Source organism: Mus musculus, chromosome 11 (assembly GCF_000001635.26).
Source record: "Mus musculus strain C57BL/6J chromosome 11, GRCm38.p6 C57BL/6J".
Lineage (NCBI taxonomy): Eukaryota > Metazoa > Chordata > Mammalia > Rodentia > Muridae > Mus > Mus musculus.
In genome coordinates this window covers 101,225,308-101,249,014 of record NC_000077.6, presented here as the reverse complement: position 1 = coordinate 101,249,014, position 23,707 = coordinate 101,225,308, and the positions used below count along the sequence as shown (strand labels likewise).

The 23,707-nt window shown below is 47.3% G+C and overlaps 2 protein-coding genes across 3 annotated transcripts in view; one reads left to right on the top strand and one right to left on the bottom strand.

Moving 5' to 3' along the window:
- Nucleotides 1–764: 764 nt before the first annotated feature.
- Ramp2 (receptor (calcitonin) activity modifying protein 2) lies at nt 765–2,681 on the bottom strand. The gene is made up of 4 exons (NM_019444.2): nt 2,443–2,681; nt 1,871–1,960; nt 1,327–1,429; nt 765–1,204 (listed from the first exon to the last, which is right to left on the bottom strand). Exons 1-4 carry the CDS (start codon nt 2,561–2,563, stop codon nt 949–951), a joined length of 570 nt encoding a protein of 189 aa, NP_062317.1. The 5' UTR covers nt 2,564–2,681; the 3' UTR covers nt 765–948.
- Nucleotides 2,682–22,551: 19,870 nt separating this feature from the next.
- The window catches only part of Ezh1 (enhancer of zeste 1 polycomb repressive complex 2 subunit), a 35,349-nt gene continuing 34,193 nt past the window's right edge, over nt 22,552–23,707 (top strand). Inside the window, exon 1 of one of the 2 annotated variants that reach the window (NM_007970.3) lies at nt 22,552–22,619. The gene's annotated coding sequence lies outside the window, so the exon portion shown is untranslated. The remainder of the gene's footprint in view (nt 22,620–23,707) is intronic. The other variant, XM_006532178.4, reaches the window with a different exon arrangement.

Sequence of the window (23,707 nt, the reverse complement as noted above, 5' to 3'; positions counted from 1 at the left end):
TTTTTGTTTGTTTGTTTGTTTGTTTTGAGACAGGGTTTCTCTGTGTCCTGGAACTCACTCTGTAGACCAGGCTGGCCTCAAACTCAGAAATCCGCCTGCCTCTGCCTCCCAAGTGCTGGGATTAAAGGCGTGCGCCACCACTCCCGGCTACTTCTTTTAGATTTTATACGTTGTCTTGTTGTTGATCTTAGCGGACACCAGGGGGCAGTGTGTGGCCATGATGGATCTCTTAGACAATGTGGGATAAAGGCCAGGAACCTACTAGAGGGGGAACAGTAGAATCCTGTAAAGGAATCTCCCCCCACCCCCCACCCGCCAGCCCCATTGCCTTCAGCCTCAAGCCTGAGATTCGTACGGATTAATTCCTGTTGGTAATCATATTTCTTCTTTCTAGCTCTAGAGTAAACCGAGGCACGAAGAAAGGCCAACACTGGGCTCCCGGGTAGCCTTTCTTCCTTGCAGGAGTTACTGTAGAGCTTTCTTGCCCCTCCTCCCACACCTTCCCAACTACAGGCCCCCAGCTGCTGTCCAGGCCGGAAGGGAGTCTCTTCCTGCTCATTTCCTGGAGCTGGGTTTGGATAGCTGCAGGAAAGGCCCCTCCCTGGGAGGAAAAAGTATAGGAACATGGCCTTCAAGTGGAGGCGGAGGGCAGGTGAACTGAACTGAACTGAACAGCAGGGCCATCTAGATTCTTCAAGCTCTGTTGCCCAGTAATGATGCCCTGTAGGACTATCATCCATACTGACCCCACTAGGAAGGCAATATTGTACAAAAACATAACTTTATTTTAAAGACTACAAACATTGTGTCGTGAGTCCCCTTTGCTGCCATTTCCACCAATCCACAGGTCTGTGGGAAGGATGAGAGTAAGTGGGTAGGGAGGGGAGGAGCGCCATTCCTGGTTCCAGCAGGGAAAAGGGGGGAAAAATGGCTGCTGAGAAATGGACCCTAGGCCTGGGCATCGCTGTCTTTACTCCTCCACACCACAAGAGTAACAAGGAACGGGATGAGGCAGATGGGGGCTATGATCATGGCCAGGAGCACATCCTCTGGGGGATCAGAGAAGGTGGGCTGCACCAGGGAGCAGTTCGCAAAGTGTATCAGGTGAGCCTCAAGGATGATGTTTTCTGCCAAGGGATTTGGGAAGCCCAGCCCAAACTTGTCTGCATTGTATTCCAAGCAGTTCTGCAGGTCGCTGTAATGCCTGGGAAGCAGTAGGGGGTTTGAGTGAGGGAATGGATGGGCACAGGGAGAAGGATGTTCCCGCCCACAAGGAACAGGTCCAACTCCTGGCCTGAGCCATCCATCCTTCAACACTGCCCCTACCTGCTAATCAAAGTCCAGTTGCACCAGTCCTTGACAGAGTCCATGCAACTCTTGTACTCATACCAGCAAGGTAGGACATGTGTTTCGTAGTCTTCCATCTTCCCTGTGGGGACATAGGCTTCACAAAGACCACACCCCTGACCTTCCCTCCAAGCCTTCCGATCCAGGTATTTCCAAAGTACAGTCCTCTGCCTTCAGAGAAGGGAATCCCCTTTGAAAAGTTCCCTAGCAGGACACTCGTGACTAAGAGGAGCATTCTCTCTCAGGACTCAGTGCCTCAGGGATCCTGTAATGGCAATCATGTGCATAGAATTTCCTTTCCTAGCCCTGAAAGCATATCCACACACACCCAGTCTTGCCCTTCTTACCCAACTGGGGCAAGACACTGGCCTGTGTGGTAGGGAGAAAGACCATAGGAACCCCAAGAGACACCAGAGAGGTTAGAGGGCATCAGTTGGTCCTCAGGTTGTCTTGTGAAAGGATTCCTCCCGTGTTGGGTTTATCCTTCCCTCTAGGTCACTCTCCCACAGACTTAGGCACTCACCTTTTGACACAAGGCTGTCCTCAGTGGGATGAGATTGATTCTGGGACTCCGGAAGAGATTGGTTCAGGGACTCCGGAGAGGCTGAGACAGCTGTATAAAGAAATGAAAGGAAAGGCCTGAATAGTGGTGGGGAGAGGTCTGAATAGTGGTGCCTGTTTACGGGTAGTGACCAAGGCCCTGGGAAGTCAGCACTGCTTTGGAACATAAAGAGGAATAATCTCCCCACCTCCCCCATGGGATTATCCTATTGAGGGAAGGGAGCGGCTGGTACCAGCTGCGTCCCAATCACATCCTGGTCCAAAGCCCCCTCCCTCTTTATCAGTCCTGAACCTCCTAAGACCTCTCCGTCCGGTCTGGGCAGGCACCCCAGCTTTTAAGTAGGAAGCAGCATTAAGTGGGAAGTAGCCGGCCTGCGCCAACCCAGAGATGTATTCAGGACCCATCTGCAGTTCAGAGGTGCTCCGCACGTCGATTGGTACTCGCAGGGTGGTCCCGTGCTGGCCTCGATGTCCCAGGCCCCTTCCCCTCCCGGACCTCCCACATCTCCCACCCGGGCCCGACACGGTGCTCACCGCCCAGCAGCAGCAGCAGCAGCAGCAACAGCGGAGGGAGGCACAACGCTGTCGGCCGCTGGGCGCGGGTCACACCAAGCCGAGATCCACCCGGGGCGCGCTCTACCCGGAGCGGGGCCATCACGCCTTGGGTGAGATGGCGAGGAGGGGCAGCGGAGCTGAGCTGGCCCGGGCGGGGGCGCCTATATCCCCGGCCCGAGCCGCAGGAAGCTGCGCCGCTTCCTCGGAGGGGCTGGCACGGCGGCGGCCACGTGGGGGGCGGGCTGCAGGGGGAGTCACTGCCGCACCCGCGCCTCGCTCGGCCCGGAGCGCCCTGGCCCACTCTCGCTTCCAGCTCGGGCTGCGGGGCTGGACAGCTCCCCCTGTACCCCGTGAACTGCGATCCACTTCCCTCCCTGGACTAGCTCAAGTCTCCCAGCATCAGCCGAAGGATTCCAGTCGTTCACTCCTTCTCGCACCGGAGGGGTGGGGACCAGCTGCCGTCCCAGACCTGGGGAAGAAGGAGGCAGTTGGGAGCTCCAAAGGCCTCCGATGCCTGGGTATCTGAGGCAGGGGAGTTTGGGGGAAGCGGCGTCAAGAGCTGCGCCCGCCCCACTTTCTTTTCCCAGGGAACACCCACTGATGTCTGCCAAAATCCGGAGAGGAGAGGGGCCTGGCTCTACTGAGAAAGGAAGAAGGTCTGAGAAGCAGGGTAGGGAGGAGTTAAAGTCTAAATAAACCCCCTTCAATGTAAATTCTGAGACCTTTACCCACAAACCTGATATTGGAGTGCAAAAAGTAAGTTGACTACATTTCCAGGAAAATGGCTACCCAGGTTGCTAGAGCGAAGGGAGATACTAGAACTTCCAATGTGCTTCTTAGTGTTTGAGGTGAGTTGTTGCTGTGGTGGTTGCTGTTGCTGCTGCTGCTGCTCCTGGAACCTCAGCCCCAAGGCAAGCAAGCATATTATCACCATCACCTATTTTATAGAGGAGGAGGCAGCTAAAGCTCAAGGAGAGACCCCAGGACTTGAACTGAAAAGTTCTGTTCCCAAATCTACCTTCCCCAGCTCTACAGCCTTGGAGTCTTATACGGTTGTCCGTTGTTTTCTCATGCACTATTAGGACCTTGCTCTCCTCCTGCTCTGGAGGAATCTCCTTTGTGGAAAGAGAAGCCGGTTTTCTTTTTTTCCTTTCCTGAGTGACTTGGCTAAGGTCACGTTTTACTGGGAAGCCCCAAAGGCTCAGTCTGGGCCCCCAGGGACCCTGCCAGCTATCACAACTCAGCTGTTGCTGTATATTGGGCCAGCCAGCCATTAGCCTGAATTAGCCCAGGGGCTTGTTTGGCCGCACTTTTCAACTCCAGGCACACAGCTGTCAGCGCAAAACTTTCCCAATTACTCCCAGACATTGACCCTTGAACTCAGCTGTTGCTGTTGTCCCAGTTTACTGATTCCTGTCCACCAAAGTTATCTTTTATGGTCCTCCCTTAAAAAAAAAAAAAAAAAAAAAAAAAGCATTGCAAGACTTCCAGCTGGCCACAGGCAGCTGGAATTAATTATAGGCAGCTATAAGGGGTAGGGGTAGCCCTTTGAACACCTCAAAGTTCTGTTGGTAAGGATCAGAGGTGCAGAGAACCAGGTAGCCTCAGAGCCACTTCAAACTGGGGACCAAGAATGGAAGAATTCTTCAGAGAATTGCCCTTTTACTCTTTACATTTTAAATACTTTTTAATGTATGTCACCTTGTGTGGGTGCACATATATGTATGTGTGTGTGCAGGTGCCTGAAGAAGCCAGAGTAGAGTACGGGGGTCCTTTGGAGCTGAAGTTGCAGGGGAGTGTGAGCCACCTGATATGAATGCTGGGAACTGAACTTCCTCCTGTACAAGAGCAGAAAATGCTCTTAACCACTAACTCCCTGGGCTTGCTTGCCTTCCTTCCTTCCTTCCTTCCTTCCTTCCTTCCTTCCTTCCTTCCTTCCTTCCGCATCAATATCTCCTAAAGCTCCAACTTGCCTCAACAGAGCCAAGGAAGACCTTGAATTCCTATCTACCTGATCCATTTTCTGAGTGTTGGGATGACAAGAGTTCACAGACACGCCCAGTTGATGCTGTGCAGAATAAAATCCAGGGCCCCAAGCATGCTAGGCAAGCTCTCCATCCACTGAGTTCCTTCCCAGCCCGGGGCCTGCCCTTTTCAAGAAGGAAACTTGGCCAAGGAGGAAGTGTCTGGGCCATGAGATTGAGGGGGAGACAGGAGGAAAGAAAGAAAGGTTGAGAGGTGAGAAAGGAGAAGCAGAAAGCAAATAGAAGACATTTCCAATGCATGAGACCAGAAGTTCCAGAGCCTGGTGTGTGTTGGGTGCCATCAGGGTCAAGGTTAAAGGTGACAAAAGTAAATGTGGTTTTAAATGGGATAGCTTGTCTAGTGGGTAAAACCACCAAACATGGAGGCGGACACTGACCAGGTCCAGCCTCTATCTCTCTGTGGACATATCATTTCCCTGTCATTGGACCTCAGCATCTTCATTAGTAAAATGGTCTTAGAACCAAAGGGCTAAAAATACAGGTAGCTTGGTATTAAGAGCAATTTTTCACTGGGACTTGGAGTTAAATCTGCATTGTGATGTTGACCCTCCAAAGAATGTTTTGTTTGTTTGTTTGTTTGTTTTTTCTAGATTTAAGCACTTAGTGTGTTTGGGAAAGCAGATGTTTATCACCTGTCATATCTCGCTGACATTCAGAAATCAAGATATCTCCACAGTTCACTTTTGTTTTGTGTTTTATCACAGCAATAGAAAACTAAGTCTTCCTTCTAATTTCACCCCCCCCCTGCTCTGTTCTCTGCCTCCCTCTTCTCCGTCTCTCTCTCTCTGTCTCTGTTTGTCTCTGTCTCTATCTCTCTCTCTCTGTGAATCTAGATACTAAGGTTGAGAGAATACATCGGATATTTGTCTTTTTGAGCCTGGCTTATTTTGCTTGACATGATGATCTCTGGTTCCTTCCACTTTCCTGCAAATGACATGAGGGTTTTTGTTTGTTTGTTTGTTTTTGTTTTGTTTTGTTTTGTTTTTGACCAAATAAAACTCTCCCTGTATGTGTCATGTTTTCCTTGTTTATTATTTTTTCTTTTGTTTTATTGTTGTTTTTGCTGCTGTTTTAGAGACACTCAGGCACTCAGGAGCTGCCATGACATGACATTTCCTTTCCTTTATTATATTATTGGGAAGGTGGGGGATATAGGCACGTCCCTCCGACCACGCACATGTGGAAGCCAGAAGCCAATTCTCTCTTTATGCCTTGTCTTGGGTTCAGGAGATTGAAGTCAGGCAGTCAGGGTTGTATAGCAAGGGCTTTACCATCTTGCCAACACTTACATCACTTTAAAAAATTCGTTTATGCTGAAAACCAAAGCTGGTTCCATTTCTTGGCTGTTGTGAGCAGTGCAGCAATAAACATGTATGTGCAAATATGACTGGGCTAATGTGACAGGACCTTTTGGGCTATTCCCCAGAGTGAGAAAGCTGGATTATATGAGTCACATTTTTTTATTTGATTTCTTTGAGGAATCTCCATGCTCACCTTGCCACAAAGGGGGCAGCCTATTAAAATCATTCGTGGCTAGGTGTGGTGGCACAGACATTTAATCCCAGCATTTCAGAGGCAGATGCAGGTGGATCTCTTGAGAGTTCAAGGTCAACCTGGTCTATAAAGAAAGCTCCCAGCCAGTCAGGATTAACCACTGGGATCATGTCTCAAAAAACCAAAATGTAATAGTCATTCCTCAACGTGGGAGCTGGGTAGAGTCTGGGATCTTTCTTGCCTATTGATGTCGCTTCTCCCATTTTTCCACAGCAGTTGGGTATTTGGATGTTCCCTTAGTTAGGGTTTTACTGCTGTGAACAGGCATCGTAACCAAGGCAATTCTTTTTCTTTTTTCGGTTTTTCAAGACAGGGTTACTCTGTGTAGCCCTGGCTGTCCTGGAACTCACTCTGTAGACCAGGCTGGCCTCGAACTCAGAAATCCGCCTGCCTCTGCCTCCCAAGTGCTGGGATCAAAGGCGTGCGCCACCACTGCCTGGCTCAAGGCAACTCTTATAAGGACATTTAATTGGGGCTGGCTTATTGGTTCAGTCCATTATCATCAAGGTAAAAGCAAGGCAGCATCCAGACAGATGTGGTGCAGGAGGTGGTGAGAGTTCTACATCTTCATCTGAAGGCTGCTAGCAAAATACTGACTTCCAGGCAGCTAGAATGAGGGTCTTAAAGCCCACATCCACTGTGACACATCTACTCCAATAAGGCCACACCTCCAAATAGTGCTACCCCCTGGGCTAAGCATATTCAAACCATGACAGATATTTTCACTGAGTCCTTGGGTGCATCCTGGTAACTAAGGGTCTCTTGGGAAGGCGAGGGTTCTCTGAGGCAGACAGGGTGGGGGAGGGGGGACTTTAGACCTCAGCTTCCAATTGCAAGAAGCTATGTCTCATGACAACTGGAAGCAGTGCAAGCTTCATGAGGGACCTAGCTGGCTTTGCCACCATTTGCACCGTTCTTTGCTTTTCTCCTTATGGGTTATTACTCTTCCTTTCCAATCTCACTTCTGCTATTAATTATGTACTTAGTGGAGGTGATGAGAGATGGCTTGGCAGGTCAGCAGGTCAGGGCACTTCCTGACAAACCTAATGATCTGGGTTCAATCCTTGGGTCCTACATGGTGGGAGGAGAGAACTGACTCTTACAAGTCGTCCTCTGGCCTCCATAAATGTGCCGAGTACACGTACATGCATACAAAATAAGCAAATAAAATGTAATAAAAATTAAAATCAGCCGGGTGTGGTGGTGCACGCCTTTAATCCCAGCACTCAGGAGGCAGAGGCAGGCAGATTTCTGAGTTCGAGGCCAACCTGGTCTACAAAGTGAGTTCCAGGACAGCCAGGGCTATACAGAGAAACCCTGTCTCGAAAAAACAAAAAAACAAAAACAAAATTAAAATCATCACACGCACATATACAACTTTGTTTCATTTGGCTTTGTTCTGTTTTCTGAGAGAAGGACTCAGTCTCTAGCCAAGGCTAGCCTAGTGTTGGGGTTAGTCTTGTGTGCTATGTATTTAGAAGCCGAGTTCTGTGCCCCTATCTGGGCTGTAACCTGATCTTGGAGCACTGTATTATTCTATGTACTGTAAAGAGTTTTCCCTCTTAGTCCCTGAATGGTCAATACATGGCTGGGGCAGAGAGGACAGGAAGTCAGGACTAAGAATCAAGTGAGGAGCCCCAGGAGACGGTGAGAGAGAAGGAGAGGGGGTCAATGTTAGACAGAGAAACCCTCAGGAGCACATGGCCAAGAAAAGTGGACCTGGGCTGGAGAGATGGCTCAGTGATTAAGAGCTCTGCCTGCTCTTCCAGAGGTCCTGAGTTCAATTCCCAGCAACCACATGGTGGCTCACAACCATCTGTAATGCGATCCAATGCCCTCTTCTGGTGTGTCTGAAGACAGCTACACTGTACTCACATATATAAAAAATAAGTTTAAAAAATAAAAAAGAAAGAAAGAAAGAAAAGTGGACCTGAGGACAGGCCGATGGAGCAGAATCAGCCAGGGAGATAGCAGGTTAGCAAGTGACTGGGAGATAGCAGGTTAGCAAGTGACTGGGAGATAGCAGGTTAGCAAGTGACATGACTGGCGTTTGGGAAGTTTTGAACAAGTAGATGAATTAAAGTAGCTCAAATTCTGACCAGCAGAGTGCCTATAGCATATTAATAAATTGTAGTGTTCTGTGTCATTTACTTGGGAATGTATGGACAAGAAGTAGGTTAGAACTGGACAGTGGTGGTGCACGCCTTTAATCCCAGTACTTGGGAGGCAGGAGCAGGTGGATTTCTGAGTTCGAGGCCAGCCTGGTCTACAAAGTGAGTTCCAGGACAGCCAGGGCTATACAGAGAAACCCTGTCTCGAAAAACTAAAACAACAACAACAAAAAAAGTAGGGTAGAACCCCCACAATAGATATTAAGGAGTAAAAAGGGGTATAATAAATCCCATCGGGCTGGTGGGATGGCTCAGTGGGTAAGAGCACCCGACTGCTCTTCCGAAGGTCCGGAGTTCAAATCCCAGCAACCACATGGTGGCTCACAACCATCTGTAACAAGATCTGACGCCCTCTTCTGGTGTGTCTGAAGGCAGCTACAGTGTACTTACATATAATAAATAAATATAATAAATAAATCAATAAATCCCCACAAAAATAATTACGTTCAATAGACTGGAATTCACTGTGTAATCCAAACTGACTAATGGAAATCCTCCTGGCTCAGCCTCCCCCGGTGCTAAGATTTCAGGCATTAAAAAAAAAAAAAGGGGGGGGGGCTGGTAAATTGGCTCAGCAGGTAAGAGCACTGACTGCTCTTCCGAAGATCCTGAGTTCAAATCCCAGTAACCACATGGAGGCTCACAACCATCAGTAATGAGATCTGATGCCCTTTTCCGGTATGTCTGAAGACAGCTACAGTGTACTTATGTCTAATAATAAATAAACCTTTAAAAATTATTGCAAATAACATACTAATATATACTAACTGCAGAGTATTTAATACAGAAAACTTTATATCCCTACTTCTGCCTTACCTTCTCAACATTTAAAATTTTTTTTTTGTTTTGTTTTCTGTTTTTTAAGACAGGGTTTCTCTGTGTCACCCTGGCTGTCCTGGAACTCACTTTGTAGACCAGGCTGGCCTCGAACTCAGAAATCCGCCTGCCTCTGCCTCCCAAATGCTGGGATCAAAGGCGTGTGCCACCACGCCTGGCAACATTTAAAATTTTTAAGAAGTAATTTTCCTGGTCAGGCATGGCAGCACATACTTTTGATCCCAGCACTCAAGAGGGAGGCAAGGGAAGGAAGATCTCTGTAAGTTCGAGGCCAACCTGGTCTACAAAGTTCTAGGACAGCCAGGGCTACACAGAGAAACCATAATTTAATAAAAGTTAATAATAACTATTATTATCATTATTATTACTTACTGGGCATGGATGGTGGTGCATGCCTTTAATCCCAGTACTCAGGAGGCAGAGGCAGGTGGTTCTCTGTGAGTTTGAAGCCACTCTGGTCTACAGAGTTCCAGGATAGCCAGGACTATGTAGAGAACCTATCTGAAAAAACATTAATAATAATAACTTTATGTGTCTGAATGTTTTGCCTGCATATGCCTCCATATGTATGCCTGGTCCCTGTATAGGTCAGAAAAGGGTATTGGATCTCTTGGAACTGCAGCTACAGATGGTTGTGAGCCACTGTGTGGGTGGCTGGGAACTGACCCCAGGTCCTCTACAAGAGCGACAAATGCTCTTAACATCTAAGCCATCTCTCTAGCCTTACATATGTCTTAGATGAAAATGAAACATAAATGAGATTTAATATATCTTCTATTCATTTACTTTAATTTTTTATTACACTTTTTTTGTTTGTTTTTTGTTTTTTCGAGACAGGGTTTCTCTGTGTGGCCCTGGCTGTCCTGGAACTCACTCTGTAGACCAGGCTGGCCTCGAACTCAGAAATCTGCCTGCCTTTGCCTCCCGAGTGCTGGGATTAAAGGTGTGTGCTTTATTACACTTTTTTTTTATGTGTGTGTTTGTGTGTGTGTGTGTGTGTGTGTGTGTGTGTGTGTGTGTGCGTGTGTGTGAATGGACAACCTGTCAGAGTTCATTCTTTCTTTCCACCACATGGAACCCAGGGATTGAATTCAGGTTGTCAGACTTAGCCAGCAGCTACATTTATCTGCTAAGCTATCTTGCCTGCCCATTCAATGCCTTTTTTCCCCTCCATATATACTAGTATGTCTTGAATAGCGTCCATGATACTGCTTATAGATATATCTCTTTATTTTATTCTTTTATATTCATCAGAGTCCTGTCTTTAAAGCTCCCACACAGTCCTTTATTCCTCTGCTCCCATCCCACTCCCTATGTCCCAGTGCTTGCAAGTGGAAGAATCTGGTTTGGGTCCAGCTGGACACGATCCTGAGATTTCTTACCCCAGTGTAGATTGATTCCTTCTGAGCAGGGGACTGCAGGGGACTTACTGCCATATGAGTTCCCTTCTTGTTTCAGGCCAAGGGCCATCTTGCCCGGAGCAGGGAAAGGGGTGACTCAAGTCTTTGAAGGGGTGCCATTTATACTCTTTAAACTCCCCCTACACACCCACAAAGCCAGAACATCACAGAAGGGAGTCAAAAGTACCAGAGGCCTCCTACACTGTGAAATCCTGCATGGAGCATCCTGCCTGCCGTTAGTTTATACACACTGGCTTCTTCCCCAGCTGACTGCAAAATGAAAAGCAGAGTGCAAGAGAAGGTGGGGGTGGGGGAAGCAGGATAAAGGAAACCAGAAGTCCTGGCTGGGAGGGCCAATCTTCTCAAACCAGAGAGGAGACAGACTTCTTCAGGGTGGAAAACCGGCGCCAGGGAGGAGAGGAGCTCCCAGCCTGGAGCCAGCTGGCTAGGAGAAGGGAGATGAAATGGGTAGAGACATGGGATTTCTCCGTCCAGCCTCTTCATCCCCAGGAGGCTGGCACACCTAGTGTGAACACCCAGGTATTTCTCAGGGAAAAGGATGGTTCTCGGAGGAAACCTGGTTCCCAGTTGGTAAAAGGCAAGGGGTTGGGCCTCCAATTTAACAGAGGTACGAGTCTAAGATGGAGCAATTTGTTTGAAGAACTGAGCATCCTACATGGCATTCTCAGGGCTTGAAAGTGTTAGGCCTTGTACTGTATAATGAATGAACTATAAAAATGATCCCTGAAAGTATAGTCTTCCCATGTTATATAACAGCCAGGCTCCTTGGGGTGGGTTCGAGGGCATGGGGATGGCCTCACAGGACAGCTCTGAGGAACAGGGAAGGAGACAGCAATCCTGACATCTGGCCCTGGGTCCCAGCATCAGCACTGAGAGTCCCAGGTACTGAGAGACTAGCACTTTTCATCCAGCACTGGGGATTTGATAGTAACTACCATTCATGGAACACTTGTGTGTTACATTATATGTCTCTGACACTTTTTTGGTGTGCATATATGGTGCTTGGATTTGAATTTAGGGTCTTGTGTATGTTAGGTGAGTGTTCCACCAATGAGCTATATAAAGTTAAGATTTGAATCCAGGATAGCTTGACGCTAAGGGCCTTGCTTTAACCGTATGCTTTATCGCCCACTTCCTAGCTCAGATTAAAATCTTACTCCCTACTATGTCTTATTTTTTATTTTTTATTTTTTGATGGGGGTCAAGTACTGGGTACTGGGTTTGGTTTCAGGGTCTCCATCATACTAAACATACCCTCTACAGTTGAGCTATTCCACCAGCTCTACTGAGTTCTGAAAGGAAGACAGAAATAGTTGGTTTCTTTCTTCCATTTTTTTTATTTTTTAGGAGAGGATGGACTCATCTGGAAACAAGATGTGTGTGCAAACTGCTTTCTCTTCCTTCTCTGACCCAGGCTGGACCATGACATCATATAATAGAGGCTGTTTTTCTGAAAAGAACCCAGGCCAGATTTACAAGAATGCCAGTCAGACAGCGTGACTGAGAAGGACCGTGGCCAAAATGACCACAGCATACGCCCTGCTCTGCTGAGAACACAGCTAGTCCCTAAGTACCTGAGGCTGACTCATTGTCACTCTCAGGATCCAGTTGCCAGATGCAAAGATTGCTGTGACCCTCGCCCTGTCCCTCATGGCTAGCCTGTGAAGCCATCCTTGGAAGTACGGTCTCATAGCATCTCAAGAGCCTGGATATCACATAACATAGATTATATACTACACAGTTAGCCAAGAACCTGGATATCACATAACATAGATTATATACTACACAGTTAGCCAAGTCCTGGTGATGCCAGGCAGGATGTCCAAAGCTTCATGCAGCTTGCATCATTTGAAAGGTGAATAACAAACGAGGTACGATAGGAACCTGAATTACAGACAAAGAAACCGAGGCTCAGAAAAGTTGAGTAACTTGAAGCTGGAGAGATGGCTCAGCGGTTAAGAGCACCGACTGCTCTTCCAGAGGTCCTGAGTTCAATTCCCAGCAACCACATGCTGGCTCACAACCATCTGTAATGGGATCTGATGCCCTCTTCTGGTGTATCTGAAAACAGCTATAGTGTACTCGTATACATAGTTCCCAGCACCCACTTTAGGCAGCTCACAACCTCCTGTAACTCTAGCTCCAGGGAATTTGATACTCTCTTCTGGATCCTGTGGGCACCTGTGCAGACGCCCTTCCTGTCATGGTGGATTATACTCTCTAACGTAGTGAGATAGTCCTTCAGGTTGTGGTCACCTCAACCATAAGATAATAATAATAATAATAATAATAATAATTGTTGTTGTTGTTATTATTTTGAAAGATTTATTTATCTTATGTATACAAGTACACTGTTGCTGTCTTCAGACACACCAGAAGAGGCCATTGGATCCCATTACTGACGGTTGTGAGTCCACCATGTGGTTGCTGGGAATTGACCTCAGGACCTCTGGAAGAGCAGTCAGTGCTCTTAATCACTGAGCCATCTCTCCAGCCCCCCAAACTATTTTCATTGCTGCTTTATAAATATAATTTTGCTACTGTTACAAGTCATAATCTAAATATCTGATATCCAGGGTATCTTCTTATATGCCAGCCCCAGACTGAAAATTGCTGCTTTGTGAGCCAAAATAGACCTTTCCTTCCTTAAGTTGATATATATTTTTTTATTTGTGCTGTATGTTATAGTTTGAATCTGAAATCTTCCTCACAGGTCTACATTTTGAACACTTGATTCCTAGCTGGTAGCAGACCCTTGGAGGATTCTGGAAACTTTATGAGAAATGAACACTGTTTTCCCCATATCTTCTTCAATCTTTTTTTTTAAATATGTATTTATTTTATGTATATGAGTGTTCTATCTGCATGTATACCTGCATGCCAGAAGAGGGCATCAGATCTCATTATAGATTGTTGTGAGCCACTGCATGTTTGTGGGGAACTGAACTTAGGACCTCTGGAAGAGGAGCTAAAGCTATTAACCACTGAGCCATGTTTCCAGTCCCCATTTTCTTCAATCTTAGACTCCTAGTCCATTGGATGATGTCACACTCATTCTGAATTGCTCTCCTTCCCTCAGTTAAACCTCTCTAGAAACATCATCAAAGAAGTAGGTCACTAAGAAAGGGCCTTTGCACAGTATATGAATCCATATATGTTTCTTACCTTAAATTGGTTCTCTCAGGTACTGTGGTCACAGTGATGTCCAAGTGACTAATACAGGGGATAATTACCAATAAGGCATAAAATACTTAGAGCAGAATGTGGCCATAGTCTATTGTTGCAGTAAATCTCCAATCCCAATAAGCCCGTGCAAAGAACATACAACTCAGTTACAATATTTATAGGCTGCACATTTAGATTGGGCAGGTTTACCACTACACTGCTCTATTCCCCAACTATGAGATCCTAAAAGAAAATGAGATTTTGTGTCTTGTGATTCATGTAAAAGAGTTGTCTATGAGACCCTACCTGGGGCCGAGAACAAAGCAGAACAGACAGGGCTGTTGTTAAGACATTCCTAAGAACAGCTTGATTGTACAAGCAGGGCTATCTTGTCTGGGTCAACACCACCTGGCCGGAACCTCCCCTTCGTCTACTGCCCCTTGACCTTGATGCCAGGTAAAGTCATACATCAACTGGTTGCTATGTGAACAAAGATAAGCCCCCAGCCCACAGGAACAAAGTCCTGATGCCCTGTAATCTTTCTGTTAATGTTTGAATACGCCGATAGTGTGTTGCTATGCTGAATTCCACACCCCTAAGCCCCTTACCCCATAAAAACCCCTAGCTTTCGAGCCTCGCCGCCGACATCTGACATCTGTTATCTCCTGTGTGGGATGCATGTCGGTCCGGAGCTCCGTCATTAAACGTCCTCATGTAATTATATCAAGAGATGGTCCTTCGTGATTTTTTGGGTGCACGCCGAATGGGGAATTGGGTGGGGGTTTCCCCACTAGGTCTAACAATCCCTTGCTATTTGTGGCTTCTCGGGTTCTGCTCCATCTTCTTCCCATCTCCTCTTCCAGACTTCCTCTATCTCCTTGTCTCCCCCTCCTCCTTCCTCTCTTTCCCCTCTAAAACTTCCAGCCCCACCTTTCCCTTCCACTGCCCAATCACAGGCTCTAGCCTTGATTTGACCAGTTAAAAGGGAGAAATCACCTGAGCAAGAAAGCAGAATTAACATCACAATAAAAGAGCCCCAGGGCTATTCTCAACAATCTGTAGTGCTATTGCTGTGGTTGCCTTTGTTGTTAAGAGAATACTCTCCTTTAGGTAGGCTTGAGTTTGTATCCCAGTTCCATTACTTTAGCTGTGAATGGCTTTGTTTGAGGCATCTACCCCTCTAAGCTGGCTTCATATCTGACAAATGGGATGACTTGATGCACCCCACCAATCAGTATAGACAATTCATGTAAAGCTTATGACCAAAGGCCTGGGACTTTGTGAACATGCACATATCTGAAAAGAAGTTACCAACGATGCAGCTCAGCATCCCTTTCTTGTTTGAGCACTTACCAATCCAGCGAGCACCAGGCTTGGTTTGATCTTGTAAGACCCGTAAATCCTTACGTCCAGGATGTTACACTCACAGAGACGCAGAGACTGAAATCGATGCAAAACGCAAGAGGTTTATTGATCCAGCATGCTGGGGTCGTCCTGAAATCGGGGTGGAAGCGACCCCGAGTAGCAAGCTAAAGCACACATCTTTTATAACATTTATTTTAGAGCAGTTCTCAGTCACAGTTTAGGGATGGCAGTTTATCATTGGTTAACCTTTAACCGAATTAAGAGGGCAGACTTAAGGACCTGAGACATTGTGTGGGCTTTTCTAAGCAATCAGATGACTATCTATCTCTTAGCGGGTAAACTTAAGGACCAGAGGCATTGTGTGGGCCTTTCTAAACAATCAGAGGACTATCTCTTAGTGAGTAAACTTAAGGACCGGAGGCAAATTCTGGGAAAAGAACATCTTGACATTTCCTTAACTCTTTACAACAGTGGTCATTTTGAGCTACCACAAATCTTACAATCTGTAGCACTACAGCACTAGATAAAGCAGATGTGGTTGTGCTTATCCTTGCCTCAGCTCTGGGGAGGTGAAGGCAGAAAGATAGGGAAATTCAAGGTCATTCTCTGAGACATAGCAAGTTCAAGGCCAGACTATGACTTGCACTCACTGTGACATATGCATGTCTCACTAAATAAATAACTGGCAAGTTTTTTAAAATTAAAAAGAAGTGACCCATAATCATAGTCACATATGATAACAATCTTGACAACTATATTTTAAAGATATTTTGGGATCTCTCCAGTCTCATAATTTTGTGTTCATGATGTAATACTCCTTTTATTGTAAATAATGTAGATTTTGGACTCAGTTTTAATATGCATTGGAATTTTAGCTCTCCTTCTTAGCAGCGTGAGGGCATAGACCATGAGGCAATTCCCCCGAGTTCAGTGTCCTTCTCTGTAAAATGGGGATAATAATATCTATTTTTCAGGTATCTTGCAAGGATGACATATAGTCACATTCACTATAACAAGTTGTTAAATGTATAAATAAATGTGAAGGGTGTGTGTGTGTGTGTGTGTGTGTGTCCCCATGTGAGCACAAGTGCCTAGGGAGGCCAGAGAGGAAGTCAGATCCCAGGAGCTGGAGTTACAGGATGTTGTAAACCACCTATTGTGGGTTCTGGGAACTGAACTCTGGTCCTCTGAAAGATTTACTATGTGCTCTTTTTGGGGGTGGGGGACGGGGTGGGAAGGGGATTGATACAAGGTCTCACTATGTAGCTCTGGTTGTCCTGGAACTTACTATATAGACCAGGCTGACCTCCAACTCAGAGATCTGCCTGCCTCTGCCTAATGAGCGCTGGGACTAAAGGTGTGTCCCACCACTGCCCTGCTAGACTCCTATGCTGGAATTACAGACACTGGACTGCCATGCCTGTCTTGTGCGTCTTATTTTTTGTTCATTTACAAACAATATAGATGTTTATGCTTGTTCTGAAAGAGATCTATCTGTAGCTGGATGACCCATCCTAACCACAATGTTACACAGAACCAATACAGTCCTTGGGAGTGGAGTGGGGTGGGGGGTGGGGGGAGTGTGTGTCCTGATAAACTGATACACCAGGAAAGAGAAAGGGGAAGTCACTCAGCCAAGGGACCTCCCCTTTCCTGCCTGGCTAGGATTTGTTTGTCTTCCACAGAGACTGTTCCCTGCTGATATGGGGGTCTGTGGAGTGTCTAGCTTTGATTGGCATCTTTAGTACAGAGGAAGTGAGGAGCCCCCTTAACTTTCAGCGATTTCCCTCTGGACCAGCAGACTGGAGCCCCTAAGAGATTCCGTTTTTGGCGCCACTGGTAAGAGCAGCAAGCCAGGGAGTGAATCCAGAATCATGATGTCAGAGTTAGAAGACCTCAGAGGAGGGAGGGGTAGCAGAGAATCTCAGAGCATGGGCTAAGGAAGCAAGTGAAGATACAAATCCTGGCCACTATAGTTGATGGCTGCACAGCCTGAGGGAAAGTTCTAGAATCTTGTAAGCCCTCAATTGTTCAACTGTAAAAGGAGGAGAAGAATATTCCTGACTCGATGTGAAGTGAGAGGATCCCTGTAAAGAAAGTATTGCGCATAGGCCTGGGCGGGCGCAGGAGAGCTTAATGTTTGTCAGCCGCTGTTCTTTCTGTTTTCTCTAGCTCTGCAATTTCACTTTTACGGTTGAGGCTCCCGATGGCCAGAAAGGAAGCACAGCTCATTAACTGTCCAGCTGACCAGAGCTACTACCCTGCTGCTGCCCGGGGGTGGGGGGTGGGGTATGCCAAAGGTGTGTCCCGAGAGATCAAGGTCCTGCAGTAACTGAGCTGAACTTGGAGAGGGAGATGGGTATAGCATCAGCCTAGCAGTGGGGTTGGAGCTTTTAGAGTACCACAGTGCCCGTCCTTCCTCACCCACCCACACAACCTCCCCATCAAGCAATCTCCTGAAGAGGCAAGCTCCTCCTGCTGGAATTATTTATTTCGTAATTAACAAAGGCTGAGGAAGTCCTGTTTAATGTTTTGGCTTGGAGGCTCAGCGTTGAAGTTTCTAACTGCCCCGGACAAGGGTTTATTGTGGGCTTGCTCTTGCTTGCTGAATCAAATGCATTCTTACTATCCCTAAGCCACTAGGGGCCAGAGGCTAAGTACCGAAGGCAGAAAGTGAGTTTTCCGAGCTCAGAGGACAAAGTGTCCAGCAACAGAGAGGCTTCCAGAATCAAGCCACGGTTCCAGGCTCCATCATGTCCAGACCTCCACTGGCTTTGGAATTGTATTGGCCCCTAAGCATTCAGGGAGGGGTCTGACTCTTCCACTGGTCACACCACGTCCTGGGCAGCAGCCCCAGTTTCTGGTGACCTTCCTGCTGGGCGTTTAGGTTGCGCCTTGCTTTGTTTTCCTGTTTGGTTGCTCGCTGCAGGCAGCCTTTCTCTGCTTCTGGGTGGGAACTGGGGGAGGGAGGACGCCTCACTCCCATCTCCACAGCTGTGTTTACACTTCACTGTTGGGGAAATCTGGGGCCCAATCTTTCCACAGTCCCTCTGTGTCCCCCTCCAACACTTGCTATTTGATATCCCTGGGGGCTTCACAAGGGAGGGTCAGGACATAGGGGTGGTGTTGCTATCTGAAGGGATCTCAGATCGGAAGGGAGGAAAGGAGAATATGGAAAGCCCTGTTGACCTTCTGAGAAGCCTCATCTCTTTCCCTTTTTACCAGGGATCCAGGACTAACGGGATGAAAGTTCACTTAGAATTTGCCCATCCCAGGAGGAGTAGAGCACGTGATCTTCCATTTCTAATCACTGGGTTGAACAAAATCTTGCTTTGTGAAGGGAATGAAGGCGTACAGAGTGGGGAGCTCTTCTGGGCCTCATTGGGGCCGGTAGTCAGAGACAGAACATGTTAAAACCAATATGATTATATTGAAATACAAGTCAATTAAAGAGGATTTAAGAAAATAGTCAAGTAAATAACACTTTCCTCCAGGGAGCAAGTTGAGCTGGTATTAATCAGTCTACTTGTGTTGCCAGACTCTCAGCCAAGCCAGGCAGAATGGCTGCCAAGGCAAATGAGGCATTGGGTTTCAGAAATTAAACACATAATTTTATTTTTCCGCAATAGGGGAACTTTCAGAAAAAAAAAAAAAAAGAACCAGTCCTATTAGAGTGCTCGGCACACTGTGTCCAGTTTCTCCTGGCCCCAGAGGCCTCCAATTTAAGAGCAAGATGCAGAGTGAGAAGCCAGAAGCAGGCACAGCTATTCCTTTCTCTCTGCAGCTTCCTGGGAGTGGGACAGAGAGGAGAGGGTGGCTGGGGGTGGGGCCAAGAGAGGAGGCTGAGATGCTGGCTTTTCAAAGGTCCAGCTGCTGACCACTGGTCAGCAGATGTCATTGTAACCAGCCCACACCCAACAAAGACCTAAAGGGTTGCAAAAGAAAAAAAAAAGAGAGAGAGAGATTTAGAAGAGCTGGCCAAACAAAGGCTGGCTGATGGTATCTGGAAGAACATTGTCAGCTGAGAAAGTGCCTGATCTGGGGGGTTGGGGTGCGGGAGGATACCTAGCCCAGCCCAAGAAGAAGGAACACACTGGCAAGCAACATTTCGCCCCATAAACCTTCTTCTGGAGGATAATGACAAGGATAGACCTTCACTGACGAGGCTTACTTAACCTTGTGGTTAGTGCCATGCCAATTATTGTGAGGAACAGAGGGGTAAGATTGGGGGTGAAAGAGGAAGACTGCTAGGATGAATGACGAGGTGGGACTCTGGTGAGCTCCCCAACTCTCATCCTCCATAGCCCCAGGAATCGTTTCAACCCCCTTTCTTGCCACTTCAGAAACATCCCTGTAGCCGTGCTGCCTCTGCTAGCTCAAATGTCTTTCTTTTTGCATCTCCCGCTGTTACTTGGCACACCTCCCAAGGCCGGGTCCCCTCCCTTGGCTTCAGTTATCAGCCTGTTGGTGGTTCCCAAATCTCTCACTATGTCTCTCGGATATTCAGATCTTCTCAACCTCTCTGTAGATAACACACATTATTTTGAGAAAGTCAGGTATTGCCACAAGAGGATAGAAGGCAAAGAAGCTAGGGCCCCTAGCTCAGCATTCTCCCTGTTAAAAGCTTGGTGTGTGATTTCTTTGACCTCAGTCTCATGTTTTTGTCGCAGTTGTATCCGGTCAAGCACCTGACCTTCTCCAGGCAAGGTGAGGCTGGCCCTTTAGCCCACCCCAGTGAATCAATAGAAGCTTATTCCTCTTTGTTGGGGAAAATGTCTGATCTCTTTGGTCAGTGCTGAGACCTTTCTGCTCCTGAACTGAAATCCAGGAAACCTCTGCCTGTGTTCTTGCACCTTTGGCTCAATCTTATTTCTATCACTTCAGAGATTCTGTCTCTGGCAACACTTCACTAATTATAAATGCAATGCAGTGGGTCTCAAACTTGGCTACATTCTATAATTACTTCAAATGTTTTTACAACGCCGAAAGCCCAGGCTGTCCCTTAGATTGATTAAACATTATAAGGGAATGCCGAGCAATGGTGGCACATACCTTTAATCTCAGTACTTGGAAGGCAAGAGGAAGGCAGATCTCTGAATTTGAGGCTAGTCTGGTCTACAGAGTGAGCTCCAGGACAGCCAAGGTTACAGAGAAGAAAAAAGACCCAAAACAGCATAAAGGAATACTTAAGTTAATTGGTTATTGGACAAATAGATACAAGAGGAAAACAATAAAATGGCTTTTTTGCTTTTAAACTTATTATTATTATTATTATTATTATTATTATTATTTTTTTTTTTTGGTTTTTTGAGACAGGGTTTCTCTGTGTAGCCCTGGCTGTCCTGGAACTCACTTTGTAGACCAGGCTGGCCTCGAACTCAGAAATACACCTGCCTCTGCCTCCCAAATGTTGGGATTAAAGGAATGTGCCACCACGTCCGGCTTAAATTTATTATTATCATTATTATTACTACTACTAGCAGCAGCAGCAGCAGTGGGTGTGCGTGGGTGGGTGGGAGTGCCATGGCCACTTTTGAGGTCCCAGGATTAACTTTGTAGAGTTGCTTTTCTCCTTTCACTTTTGTGTAGATTGTGGGGATTAAGCCTAGGTCACCAGGTCACCAGGCTTGCACAGAAAGCACCTTTACTTTGAGCCAGCTCATTGGCCTAGAAACCCAAAGGTTGGTTTTCCTCTCTCTCTTTTTCTTTTCTTTCTTCTGTCCTTCCCTCCCTCCCTTCCTCCCATCCCTCCTTCCTTTCTGTATTCATTTATTGAGACAGAGTTTCATTATGTAGCTCTGGCTGTCCTGGAACTAACTGTAGACCAGGCTGGCCTCGAACTCATAAAAATCTACCTACCTATTGATAGGTTATTTCTCTGCTGCCGGTGAAATGAGCCAATTCAAGCCAGATTATATTAATTAAAGGCAGTTTTGTTAGGAAGCTGCTCTCTGCCCTCAAGGATTGTGGCTAGGGGAGTTGCCATGGGGAAGTGGGGCTAGGGAGGAAGAGGGAAAGAGAGAAAGGAAAAGAGAAAGGGAGGGAGGAGAGAGAGAGAGAGAGAGAGAGAGAGAGAGAGAGAGAGAGAGATTGAGCGCGCGAGCAGAGCCGGATAGCGCCAGCATGAGAAATGTCTGGATTATACAGGGAAGAACCTCTCTGGAGAAACAGCAGCCCAGCCCCTGGGCTGGAAAGTTCAGGGTTGGGGGCAGGGTATGCCAGGTAGGAACTGAAGGGTTGCTGGGAGAACTTGGAGGCCAGGTCCACTTTGATATGTAAAATATGCACCTCAGTCCCTTTTCTGCAGACACCTGCCTCTGCCTCTGCCTCCAAAGTGCTGGGATTAAAGATGTGTGCCACCACTATACCTACCTCCAAAGTTTTTGATAAAAGGAAAAGAATAGTGGAGGCTGGAGAGATGGTACAGTGGATAAGAACAAAGGCGACTTTAAAAAGGACCAAGATTTGATCTTCAGCACCTACATGGTACCTCACTACGGTTAGCAACTCCAGTCCCAGGGGATCTGATGGCCTCTTTTGGCCTCCAAGTATGCCCACAAACACATGGTACAGATACATACACCCAGGCACACACACACACACACACACACACACACACACACACACTAAAACAAACAAATGCATCGTTAAAAAATAACTAAAAGTCCGGGGAGTGGTGGTGCATGCCTTTAATCCCAGCACTTGGGAGGCAGAGGCAGGCAGATTTCCGAGTTTGAGGCCAGCCTGGTCTACAAAATGAGTTCCAGGACAGCCAGTGCTACACAGAGAAACCCTGTCTCGAAAAAAACAAAAACAAAACGAAAACGAAAAACCACCCCCCCCAAAAAAACAAAAAACCAAAACCAAAAACCACCATAGCATGTATTAAAACACACATACGCAAATAAATAAATAATAAAATATTTTGAAAAAAAGAACCTGTTCGTTTCTGATGATGGATATTTCTTGCCTCTATAGTTACTATTCCCTTTTTGTAATATTAAGTATCTTGTGGAGAGGTTTAAAAAATATTCTCGAGGGCTGGAGAGATGGCTCAGCGGTTAAGAGCGCCGACTGCTTTTCTGAAGGTCGTGAGTTCAAATCCCAGCAACCACATGATGGCTCACAACCATCCGTAATGATATCTGATGCCCTCTTCTGGGGTGTCTGAAGACAGCTACAGTGTACTTACATATAATAAATAAATAAATAAATATTAAAACAATATTCTCAAGCCGGGCGTGGTGGCGCACACCTTTGATCCCAGCACTTGGGAGGCAGAGGCAGGCTGTCTTCCAAAATTTGACTTGTAAGTTGTCTAAACACGGTTGGCAATGGTGCGCTGCTGAATAAAGTCTTCAAGAAGAGATCTGTGGCTCCAGGATGACTTTTCTCTGACAGCGCCACCTAGGAAAGTGTCGGACTAGAGCTACATCACCTTAGCGAAAACACACACCTGCGAAGACCGCAGCCCAGGTGATCCACCCTCAGAGTGCGCACGCGCACGGAGGGGAGGCGCGGGGCGTGGCCGCGGCGCAGGGGCGTGGCCGTAGCGCGCAGGCGTCCTAGTGGCGGGTGGCTGCGTCTCAGGATGGAGGGTGAGTGAGTAAACAAGACGGGGCTGGGCGGTGGGGCCGGGCCTGGGCTTGGCGTGACGCTTGAACCTCAGGGCTGGGGAGGCGAAGAAATGAGGAAACTGAGGGCCACACCATTGCCTGACCCGGGGTAGCGCGAAGCCTGTCGTCCCGAGTGTGGTGGGACCCGGGGCGACAGCGCGTGCGAGCTGCGGGGGGCCGCGTGGCGGAGGGGGCGCGGCGGGGGCGGACCCGGCTGGTGGCCCGTGCCAACGTGGGTGGGCCTTGGCGTCTGCCAGGGGACCCTGACTCTTGTAAGCGGGAGGGCCAGAGGCCCGGGTGGCTCGGGCTCGCAGAGGCTTTGAGTGATGTTGAGGAAGGGGTGGCCAGGCCGAGATGCCCGCCAAGTGTGAGAGGTTCTTAAGACGCCCAAGTGTCAGGGTCGAGATTCCCGGGGTCGCGCGGCACCTCCTCAACATTTTGCTCCCGGACCTTGTCGCTGGTCTAACTCGCCTCACTTTAGTTCCGGGTTTGAGTGAGGATTTGTCTTCAAACTGTGACTGTCTCTCCCGTCCCCAGAATTCCCAGAAACGATATGTAAATGAACGCATCCCGAAGTAAAAGGGAAGGTGCTATATTTGGGACATAACTTGTCAGGAAGTAGATGTGAGACAAAGCTTTAAGAGAATTTTTTTTGGGGGCGTGTTTCGAGACAGGGTTTCTCTGTGTAGCCTGACTGTCCTGGAACTCACTCTGTAGACCAGGCTGGCCTCGAACTCAGAAATCCGCCTGCCTCTGACTCCCAGTGCTGGGATTAAAGGAGTGCACCACCACGCCTGGCGAGAATTGTTAAGATTTAGTTGTTTGGGTTTTTGTTGTTGTTGTTGTTGTTTGTTTGTTTGTTTTTAATGTGTGTGCACTCTATGTATGGATGGTTCCAGGGACATCGAATCCCTTGGTACTAGAGTTAAGGATGCTTACATACCACCATGTGGGAGCAGGGAACTGAGCCAGTCCTTGTTGTTTGCAAGAGCAACAAGTGTTCTTAACCGCTGAGCAGGCTTTTCACCATGTGGGACGAGCTTACTTTGGTCAAAGTGACCACTGAGATG

What these genes read in the sequence shown, in the direction of transcription:
- Ramp2 (NM_019444.2), bottom strand. Translation starts at nt 2,563, where the DNA reads ATGGCCCCGCTCCGGGTAGAGCGCGCCCCGGGTGGATCTCGGCTTGGT. An exon ending in GCTGCTGCTGCTGCTGGGCG is followed by an intron (nt 1,961 to 2,442) that starts GTGAGCACCGTG and finishes TTCTTTATACAG; the next exon opens with CTGTCTCAGCCTCTCCGGAG. An exon ending in GGACAGCCTTGTGTCAAAAG is followed by an intron (nt 1,430 to 1,870) that starts GTGAGTGCCTAA and finishes ATGTCCCCACAG; the next exon opens with GGAAGATGGAAGACTACGAA.